The sequence below is a fragment of the Solanum pennellii genome, chromosome 2, assembly GCF_001406875.1.
Source record: "Solanum pennellii chromosome 2, SPENNV200".
Classification (NCBI taxonomy): Eukaryota; Viridiplantae; Streptophyta; class Magnoliopsida; order Solanales; family Solanaceae; genus Solanum; species Solanum pennellii.
The window spans coordinates 59,418,139-59,429,086 of NC_028638.1; the positions used below are offsets into that span (position 1 = coordinate 59,418,139).

General features: G+C 35.6%; 2 protein-coding genes across 4 annotated transcripts; one reads left to right on the forward strand and one right to left on the reverse strand.

Annotated features, from left to right (window-relative positions):
• Positions 1-1,033: 1,033 nt before the first annotated feature.
• LOC107010213 (zinc finger protein KNUCKLES-like) lies at positions 1,034-1,540 on the forward strand. Its single transcript, XM_015209450.1, has one exon. The coding sequence runs from the start codon at positions 1,034-1,036 to the stop codon at positions 1,538-1,540; it is 507 nt and encodes a 168-aa protein (XP_015064936.1).
• Positions 1,541-2,110: 570 nt separating this feature from the next.
• LOC107011014 (acyltransferase-like protein At3g26840, chloroplastic) lies at positions 2,111-10,719 on the reverse strand. 3 transcript variants are annotated; one of them, XM_027914279.1, is made up of 14 exons: positions 10,267-10,717; positions 9,984-10,035; positions 9,773-9,828; positions 8,996-9,154; positions 8,804-8,908; positions 7,607-7,713; positions 7,165-7,286; positions 6,815-6,923; positions 5,730-5,860; positions 4,783-5,152; positions 3,878-3,991; positions 3,205-3,290; positions 2,689-2,798; positions 2,111-2,633 (listed from the first exon to the last, which is right to left on the reverse strand). In XM_027914279.1, exons 1-14 carry the CDS (start codon positions 10,610-10,612, stop codon positions 2,557-2,559), a joined length of 1,944 nt encoding a protein of 647 aa, XP_027770080.1. In that variant the 5' UTR covers positions 10,613-10,717; the 3' UTR covers positions 2,111-2,556. The 3 variants fall into 3 exon arrangements, 2 of the variants coding, with proteins under 2 accessions (XP_027770080.1, XP_015065810.1); XM_015210324.2 differs by having other exon boundaries at positions 2,111-2,613; positions 10,267-10,715; XR_003576316.1 differs by lacking the exon at positions 2,111-2,633 and having other exon boundaries at positions 3,878-4,005; positions 10,267-10,719.
• Between the last annotated feature and the right edge of the window lie 229 nt (positions 10,720-10,948).

Below are 10,948 nucleotides of genomic sequence, written 5' to 3' on the forward strand. Positions count from 1 at the left end.
CCCCCTATTATTGATCTTAATTTAAAACTACAAATCCCAATTTATATGGCATAGTTGAGATTTCAAGAATCATAATAATAAAATTGTACTAAAAATCATTATTATAAGTAGTAATAATTTAAGATATTTAAAAGGCATTTAAAGAAATTCAGGTAAAAAAGATTGATTTGCCCTTGAAATTTCGACTGTGCCACATAAATTACTGGAGCAACGAATCTATATATGTTTTGACTAAAGAGCGATTTTACCGTTTTGGTTAATATAAAATTTTATATACCGTTTTAGAATTTTTGTTAATATTTTGTACCCTTTAGGTTCCGAACTCGTATTTTTATCTTGTAAAATGTACCCCCAGTAGTGTCTATAAGCTAAAAATGTAAATTAAGAGTAATATTGGATTACCTAAAAACCAATTTAATAATTAAAGTGTGATTAATGTATTACTAATGCACAACTTAATTGTTATTCAACATAAGCTTGTGTACTTTGTATTTTAGTGTTGATATTACAACTCTTGGATTAATTTTGTTTTACCTTAGAGGTGGGATAAAATAGTGAAAAGCAATGAAGTTTGAAAATAAAGGATAAATTAATAGTTAGAATGAAAGAGAATATGAGTTCATTTCGAAACTTAATTGATCCTAGGAGAGGTCTAAGTTTTTAAGTCGACAAATTGATGGATATATAAGAGTAATATTTGTGTACTTACTTATTATTAAGAAATATTATTGGAAATGATGAGTAAAAATGGAAGGAAGGTAGCTAGCTGTACACTTTAACAACTGTGTACTAACAACAACGGGGTGGAGCTGAATGCAGCTGATAGATATATATATATATATAGAGAGAGAGAGAGATACAAACAAATTAACACACTCTCTCTCTCTTCTGTTAATCTGCCATAATATTTCTGTCCCATTATATTCCTCCTCCTGCTAGCTCCTCTCCCCCACCCCACTACTGACCAGTACTCTCTCCTCTCCTATATATACATACATACATACCTTCTCTGCTCTGAAATTAAAAGTCATTAATGGCGGACCACACCCACCTAGTTTATGATTTCTGGAACCAGTCTAACTCCGTTGCCCCAGATATTATGCTGGAACCACCCATGATCCCTAAACCTAAAGTAGCTCCATCTTCATCTAGAATGTTCTCTTGCCTCTATTGTTCCCGTAAGTTCTGCACTTCTCAAGCACTTGGAGGACATCAGAATGCTCACAAACGAGAAAGAGCCGCTTCTCGCAGGAATATGTTCTCTACCGACCCTAACAATAACAATAATAGGCTCCAATTCCATTTTCTGCACAACAACAATGAGAATATGCCTCAACAACACAACATCATCAATGCTAATTACTCCTGCCAGCTCCAACCACCACCTCCTTCAAACAATAACTTGTGCTCCTCCTCATCCGCCGTTTTCTATCCTCCACCGGATCATGGATATTTTACTACTACTACTACTGGTGAGGATTTGTCATTGTCCCCCATTGATGAACCCCAGCTGAATCTCGACCTTACCCTTCGTTTGTAGATTTTGCTTCTTTCTTCTTCTTTAGAACTAGCGGACTACTCAGCATTAGATCTGAATGGTATTAGTCGCTCCGTTATACTACGTCTTATCTTAATTAATCCATGTACTACTCATGTTTAAATATATTAGTCTTGTTTAATTAACTCTTATTCTCTTATCGGTGGTACTACTTTAATCTTTTAAAATTGAATATTATTATTATTATTATTATAATACATTAACCAAATACATTGGTTACTATATGAAGAAATGTGATAAAGAGTGTTATTTATAGTTGCATGCATGCATGGTTGAGAAGGGAAGGGATGTTTGTTAGGAGCAGAGTATAATATAATGCGAAGTAACTAACTAGTTATGCTCTCAATTATGGAGCAGTGAAGTGAGTAAAAGAAGTAAGTGACCAGGTGGGTTTGGCTTGTCTTTATTCATTAATATTAATGCATGAGATGATCAAGTACCTAGCCTCTTAATTGCATGCAGTGGATTTATTCTCCTCTGTCCTCTAGCCCAAACAAAGTAACCATTCTGTTGAGCTTCAAAACCAACCATTCCACAATCGAACAAGTATTATGTTGGTAACCACATCCCATATATATATGTCACTTAGTTAATAACATTGCCATTAGACCTACTTCATAATTAATTACCTTACTATACTTGATGAAGGGACCACTTCTACCTAAACGTCTTTTGCCTAATCATTTTTGCTCTATTCCTACTTAAACAAGTGTTTTTGGGCATTATCATCAAACTTAATATTACATTATACTATAGGTTTGGCCTACGCCTGTACCTTTTGACTAATACTGCGCTCTATACATTGATCAACTCGATCGCTGCAACAGTATTAAGTATTTTCTTTTGTTCTTCTTTTACATAATACTATAGATCAAAGGTGGGAACTTCAGAATCAAAGCCATGGCTAGCCTGGTAAGGCAGGCGGGCCATTATATTCCTATACGAATCACTCTCTCTTTTCTCCTTCAGGTAATCAATACATCTCTCAACCTCAGACTTCACTTCCAAGTATAATTCATGTGCTTTCTCCTTGCTTTTAAGTTCCTCCTTCCTCCCTGCAAAGCGCAAACAACAACTAAATTAAACCATATATATACGTCAAGAATACACTCAAATACTTCACAAATTACCTGCTGTTTCAATTGGCTTGCCAAAGTAGAAGTAAAAACGGCCAGGAACTTTCGGAAGAATGATTGGAAGATGCACATCTTGGTTTGAAACCTCTCCTTCAGTGTCATATCTGTGTTCACATACAAGATACCATTCTTCTGTGAATTTAACTCTCACTCAACTAAATGGTTTGCAAAGTGAACCAAAATAATTAGGGGGAAAAAAGTAACTGGAAATAAGAGACTAGTAGAACCAACTCCTATCTTGGACAGACTACTGATGTAAAAAATAACTTATCCTCCTTGTGTCACAAATCATTCCGTTCAACTTACACAGACATTATTAGCAGTACCCTTTAGTTTTGAAAAAGAAAACATCAAACCACTCTTATATTTACTAAAAATATTATTAATCTTTTATATATTATTTACTGGAAAACATTTTTCAGGAAAACCTTTACCATGAAATATAACTTCTACGCCATACCAAAAACACACACTAAATCAGATAAGCTAAGGAAAGAACAAATTCAATACCTTAACTTCTCCACCTCACCAGTTAACTCCTCTATGAGAGCCTTGAGATATGGAACCTTCATCATGTCATCATAATCAAGGAGCATCTGATTGAAAGATTGACGAGTGAACAAGAGGAAGAATTCGTGATACAAAAGTTGCTATTTCCAATAAGGAAATCTATCTCAATGTTAATCACAGCAGGTTCAGAAAAACAGCTGGTGCATTATTGTATAATTGCTTCTTAAGGGAAGAGCTTTGGGGTAGTCAACATAAAAGCAAAATTAAAAAGCATTTTCTCCATGCTCCAAATTGAGGGGATATCACCAGCCAAATAATGGCTAAATTTTCTACTTGCAAAAATTTCAAACCATCTGAACTGGATAACCTCAGCACTTGAAAAAGCCTAAATGATTCAGTTCAATTATTAAAACACTGTTATTGAACTGAAGCCACAAACTGTTCTGTCCCATCACACCTGATCCATTCAGGTACAACAATGATTTTCATCTTGTTGTCATATGTATTCAACATTCCTTTAAGCAATTGTTTTTATATTTATTAATGTATTTATGCATTCCCAAAAAAAAAAAATCTCAACTTTTGTGGTGAAACTGATCCACCAGAATATATGTTGGTTGCATGTTCTGATTAAACACTTCCAAAAACAAAATATGTTAACTCGTGAAACTACCTGGCCAATATCATCTTCACCCACTGTACCAAAAGGTATAATTTTTGCTCCAAATCTAGCTGCCATCCTGACAAATTCAGACTGTTCTGGCCAGAACAATTTGTACTCCTCCCCCTGAATATAGAAGACTAAATTATTAGAAGAGCAGCACACTTTTATCTTCTGCTCACTGGCTAAATAATAACCTTATTCAACATTAAGAACTGCAAGGATAACTGCTATACTGTTCCAAGTCAATCTCCCCATAATTGAGCAAACATCTTTCAGCAACTTATTTCAAATTTCAATACTTAACTTATGCCATATATAGATCTACACTTTGTATCAAGCTTTCCATACAACCACAGACAACAAATACATAGCATATTGAGATATCAACAGGTTGTAAATTTCAATTTTGTTTCATCAATATGAGAATGACCATTTAATTCAACATTTTGTGATGTGTCTGGACATACAACGTAAATTAGTACACATATTTGTAAAATCTAACGCTAACGGATAAGAGATTCAATTTTCAAACAGCATTGTTAAATTTCCTATCATAATAAATATCTTCGGATATATGCATATATGAACAAGATAACTGCTCATACATATGACATTAATCAGACTAAAGTTGAGCCTAAGATACAAAATCAATTGATCTGGTGGACGGTGCAGTACAAATTTGTCCTTAGGTTTTGATGAAACAAAAGTTCAGTGGTCAACTCATTCATGTTTCACATGACTTTATGTTTCAAGTGGAGAAGAGAAAAATCACACAAGTTATTCACAAACTTTTTAAGAAATGCAACCCTTCGATTCTTAAAACAAAATATAGAATTTGACTGCACTGAAGTCGGTAAATGCAGAAATATTTTGAGAAGAGCGTTTAATAGCAAGATGCTTTAACTACGTAATACCTTCCGATGAAGAGCTTCCCGCATACCCCCAGGATACAGCAAGACATGGGATTTTGATGATAAAAGTTTATAAAAGTTAGTGGCTGACACGGGAACCGCACCCATAAATCGGTAATCATCATACATTGATAACACAGGCATTTTTCCCTCTCTTCGCCTCTTAAACATCAATGGATGTGCTATGCCTCGCAGGACAATCTGATGTTCATTCCACAAACGGGACACCAAAGGAACTAGTTCAAGTCCAAGCATCATGTGGTAACCAACAAGTAAGACTGGTCCTTCAGAAGGAATTCCAGTCAGACCCCGAACAATATTCCCATTCTCAAGAGTTGATATCATCACAGGATTGAAGGCAACTTCCATCCACCTGTGTTTTAATCAGTCACACAAGAAATAATGATCAAATAAACTTGCAGTATTTGTGTTTATATCAAATGAACTAAGTACACATAAATAGCAGAGCAGAAGAGTTGATTCACTATGCCAATAAGAGCTTCTGATTAGCTTAACCTTAATTTAGTCCTAAGGTAGCATCTTATATAGAGAAGCAAGACCGCCAAAAAATACATTGTCAGAATGGAACCTCCTTAACTAGATACCATATCTATGAACATAGAGCACATTGTAAATGACCAGGAAACAAATTATGCATCTCTACAATCCCCTACCGACAGGTTAGTGGTTAGTTTTGAGAATATAATTAAATAATACGTGTGTTTCTCTCTAACAGTTTAAGCTTTGAGATGAGATGGTCACACACTTCAATATGGTATTAGAGCAGACAGATTCCTCGAATAAAATATCACCATCGGCCGTTATGAGTGGGTGTATTGAAAATATAATTAAGTAATACAAGTGTGTTCTCTCTAACACCTTAAGCTTTTAGATGAGATGGTCACACACTTCAATAGTCAGTGTGTTCCAACTAGAGCATGACAAAATACCTGTATGGTTGATACACACTGTCAAACTCAGAAGTGCTTGGTGGCACAAAATCTCTAACGAAATCAAGGTGTCTTCCACGTCGATAAAAATTGGCACCCATTATGACAGTTACCAAATTAAAGTCTGCTTCCTGCATAAAAACTTCAACTTCTCATATACCCCAGAAAAGATGAAAAGATGTTTTTGCATAAGTTTCGGTATGAATGCTATAAAAACTGGAGTAATATCTTTGTTGGAACCCGAAGTAACCAGTTTTACGTATGCAGAATTAAGAGCATACAGGTAGCCTATTGCATGACTACGTAACCGATTGAATTATATATACACTACCATGGGTACTGAATCTCTCTCAAGGAAGTAAGGCATGTAATATGCCACTGTGTGGCTTGTTATGGAATCATATTGACAGAGTAATTCTGTTGGAAGGCGACCGTTGCACTTTTATATTCAATCTTGTCAAAGATAAAAAGAAAGTAAAAAAGCGTTATATCAAGACTGTAGCTTACCTGATATCATAAACTACAGCAGATGATAGAAAATGAAAGCAAAAGCTATAGCTTGTATACAAATTGCATGGATGATTCCAAGTTGTAAGAGTGCAGTGAATATCCCAACGATCAAAAAATAAATTGAATGACAAGGACCTACATTTGCCACAGCAACTAGAAAGCACACAACTGCTAGCAAACTGAAAGTTCTATCATCTTACCTCACTATGCCCATAACAGATCCTTGAGGTCCCATCTCCTACTTCACTAATTCCCAAGCCTATTCAGTCACTAAGGGGCATGTTCTTTTCTCAATTTTTTTTACTAAAATGCTCTTTCTTTTTCTTGTTTTCCTTTTTTTGTCATTGAATAAACCTCAACAGGACTTTAGACACAGAATTCTTGAAAAAATCTATCTAAATTGATGCATAGTCTAATCAAGACGTTCTCTGCTTTGTTTTGTTGTTTGTTCACAAAGATTATTCTAAACAAAGAACTATTACCATTTGCATAAGCAGTTATGAATATGGTATAGAGCAAAAGTAATATTTAAAAAGTTGGAAAGAGGAATTGGGTCTGAAAAGAAGACAGCCTACCAGGAGAAGGGCATGCCCACTGTTATTAAATCTCCGGATTTCACAGTTTGGAAGCATCTTGTGAAGCTTCTCAGATTCCTCTGGGCTTGATATCAAGTGATCTTTTCCACTGCATAGCAATATAACTCTTAGTCCCACATAGTGGCAGTCGCAAAAGCTAACCTGAATTGGATATTGCTCAAAATGCTCGGAATAAGAAAAGAGTACAACAATTCTAGTTTACATTAACAAACTTCTTGTAAAGATGACAAGAGAGAGAAAATCAACTATCTCTGCGGAAGGCGTAGGCATTAAAAAATCTCTCTTTCATTAAATTTTACCAATGACTCACTGGAACTCTGAAAAATTACCTCGAGAGTACCAAAGTCTGAGATCTGACAGCATGGAGGCGAGAACTGACAAAAGATGCAGCTGATTTGAGAATCTTCAGCCTCCAGATAAGTGTTTCCACAGGTAAAACATCAGCCAGCACCTGCGACCTTTTTCATCATTTTCTTGCTCAAACTGACAACAAGAACAAACTCCAACTGAAAATATCAACTAATAATGGTTGTCTAAGTTTAAAGTCTTCAAAACTATTGAAGTGTCAAAGATAGAGTGGGAAAGGAAGATATAAACATGGATAAACATGGTGACGAAAGGGAATCTTATCTATGCTAAGAAGATGCCATAAAAAGTATATTGATGAAATGTCCAAATGCATCAAATTCTTTTTAGGGTGACCAAGCTTTAAGATTAAGAGGGATAGCTTTCACAATTTAACCTTATGAGTTTAAGACTTTTGGACCTTACAGATAAGTAGGATGAAAATGCTACATCACCACGAAATAACTCTGCTACTGCTTGTTGCAAAGAGTGTCCACTGCCAGGAATTGCCACTGCCAACCTTGCAGGAACACCTAATCAATTTAACTCAATCACTTGTCAATTTCATCTAAAAGTTAACCACAAAGTGAACTCAGTAAACCAATTTAAGCAAGAAGTATCCACTGAAGTTATTTAGTTCCAATCAACAACTACAAGTCAATCCCAAGCAAGTTGGTCAGCTATATCAATCATCACTCTTCATGTCACTCCATTTTGAGCGCTTCGCAGCCCAATATTAAGGAGGGATTTAGTACCAATAAACATGATAACTAAAACTACAAGATGTAAATTTCTCCGTGCAAGTGTTAAAAGATCAAGTGTGGACATATGCATATACTTTATCAAGAGAAGTTTCAAATACATTTGGTAATAACAAGAAGAGGTGTTTTGCTAGATCTATTGCTTTTTAAAGAATTATGCATACAGATAACAGAGCTGAATGATTTGTTCAATATCAGGATTAATTTCTTCAAGTAATTGGTTTTGCTGGCTCAGCAGTCAAACTGTTCAGGTTGAGTGAAAGTTTGTGGTGCAAGTTAGAAACAAACAAGACCCAGATAAGTTGCTGCACAGTGCACACTTTGAACAAGTATGTTTTGTCCCAACAGATACACACGTCTTTAGTAGAAAGATACAATGTGAAGTATGAGATGTGTGATTATATATACTGAAGTAGATTGGGAAGTAAACATCTTAATTAGTGACTGGACAGCATGATTAGCATGTTTCCACCTACAATTCTAGTCAACAAGATTCTTATAAAAAGATTCAGAAGAAATAATAGTCCTGAAGGTAGGCTCATTCATCTACCAAACCAAAAAGTTCACATTTCATCTAGCATGGTAATCAAGGAGATGCAGGAAAAGCAACTCTTTTTGGAAGAACTGAAAAAATGAGTGTGAGAATTTTTTTTAAAAAGTTAACCTTTTCCGGAAAAATCATTCAAACAAACAGCTTTTATAAAAACACAAAACAAACTTAGTTTCTGGAAACTCCAAACAAATATTACCAAAGTATAAAACTAAGAGATGTTAGCAGTTATTAATATGCTAGTTTGGCAAGACAAAGTTCCATCTACTTAAACTATTATACTCATAAATCGGAGGATGAAGGTACAATAACCTGTCGTCACACTTAACAGTTTAACCATGCTTGGATGGAGTTGCTCAGGAATGACTTCGCACAAAGTTATCAGATTTTCCAGCTGAGATTCACGTAGACGAGTGGCTGAGACACATCTTTGCAATAAGAACTATGAAATGATTCAAGCATTATAAATATCTCTCGTAAAATTATGATGACATGCTTTTGAACCTGGGTTTGCCAAAATTAGTGCTAGATCAATATGAGGATTACGAGCAGCAACAGCAAGTGCAAGGCATCCCCCAAAAGATTCTCCAAGAAGATATATGGGACGTCTTGGAGCATGGTGATGCTCTGATCTAACAGTTGCTTCAACCAGGTACACCAGGTCTGAAGGAGAGTTAAGGGGAAGTATATCCCACTGTTACTTTCATTTCAAAAGATAAAAGGCAGCACACACACAAGTTTAGAAAGAAAAACTCCTTGATATGAACACAGGACAGATTTGTCTAGTAACATTGTTCAAACTTAAAAGTGGACACAAGTTAAATTACTCATTACAAAGAGAGGCGAAAAAGCAAAAAGCACAATATATCAGCGCAAGGACATTTCATGTTAATGTTAAAATAGTAACTGCATGGCTTTTCCAAGTGCACAGCTTGCTCAGTTGGCATTCTTGTACCATTTGTTAGGTGATTCATAATTATCTGATTCGCTAAATTTAAAAGGATCTTTTTCACAAATTACACAAGATCTGTACCTGTTATGCTATACTAAGAAAGAGAATTTCACTTCAGTATATGATAATAGTAGTAATATATCCTCAAATCATCACTTCTGAATTTCCATGTGAAATAATAAAATGAGACAAAATTTAGGGACAAGAGCACTTACTACCATTTCCACTCTTTATTTTATTCAGATGATGGGTTTCCAACTTTCCATATATTAAAATTCAAGCAAGCAATTTGCCTAAGAAACAACAGGGAGATGAGCAAGGAGAGAGACCTGAGAATGATGTTCGATCTGTAACTGGAACGTGGAGACACCATATATTGAAGATCCTTCACGTATGGGAAGCACCATCCGAAAAAACAAAAACAAAACTTAACAAGATATATTAGTCTAGTACAATGCAAACATCTTAAGGACAATAGTAGTGCTGAAAATCAAATATAAATTCCGACATTGTGCCGAAAAGATCAATTAACAAGCTTACTTTCCAAGTCTTTTGTGATGCTTTATAAGGCCAAGTCCAACACCATCAATCCCTGCAATGTTCCGAGTAAATAAGACCTAGTTTAATTAACTTATCAATGTATGAGCAGTTCATAAACGCTGATACAAAGAAGGTTATTAGTCTAGCGTGTGGTTGTGTGAATATTTGCACTATGGCTCTGTTCACGAACAATAAGTTACAAACTTTGCCATTACAGATTGCTTTTTCTGCTATAGTAAACGGAAAAATGAGTAAAGTTGTTGTTCCAATGAAATCACCTAACCTGGTAAGTAGAGCAATAGAGGGGAGTCTTTCAGAGGAGCAGCGCAGTCCAAGGGTGAAAACCAGCGTGGTGGCCCACCTTCGGATCCGGACGCAATCATATCCTTGCTCCATTTCATGAAATCTTTCATATTCAAAGTAGTTGTTTTCTCTAGCTCAGAGAAGTCAACTATGGACATCGGTACTGTTGGCGGTTGCTGGCCGATAGAGGCAGTTGATCTCCCAGTAGTTGCAGCTGTAGATGCAATTTTGAATCTGGCGGAGGTGATGCGGAGGCATGAGTTCCGACTTTGGAGAAGCGGCGAGACACCGGCCGCGGTGTAAGTGCCGGTGGATATAGCCTCCATGGACAAAAATCTATCAAAATGTCTTTCGCTTTTGCAATAGGTGAAAAGAAAGCTGGTTTAGGTGTTTGGCGGAAAATGTTTTTCTCAGAGAATAGAAAATAATTTATGAAATTGAAAAATATTTTTTAAGAATAAATTTTTTTTCTTTAGGTGAGAGAGTGTATTTGTATGTGGGGTAGGGGTGCACGGGTAGGTGAAAAAATATAAATTTGAAGGATGGGGTGGGAAGGGGAGCTGGCAGGGGTAGGTGAAAAAATAATTTTTAAAGTTAAAAATATTTTTTGAAAATAAAATTTTTTTTTTTTTTGAGTTGGAGGGAGGGGGGGCTGGAATGGG

Bases quoted from the DNA above. Each gene is read 5' to 3' on its own strand.
- LOC107010213 (XM_015209450.1), top strand. From the start codon at position 1,034: ATGGCGGACCACACCCACCTAGTTTATGATTTCTGGAACCAGTCTAAC.
- LOC107011014 (XM_015210324.2), bottom strand. From the start codon at position 10,612: ATGGAGGCTATATCCACCGGCACTTACACCGCGGCCGGTGTCTCGCCG. The intron at 5,861-6,814 runs GTAGGCTGTCTT...GTTTTTATGCAG, and splicing joins GTGGGCATGCCCTTCTCCTG to GAAGCAGACTTTAATTTGGT. The intron at 5,153-5,729 runs GTATTTTGTCAT...ATTAAAACACAG, and splicing joins AGTGTGTATCAACCATACAG to GTGGATGGAAGTTGCCTTCA.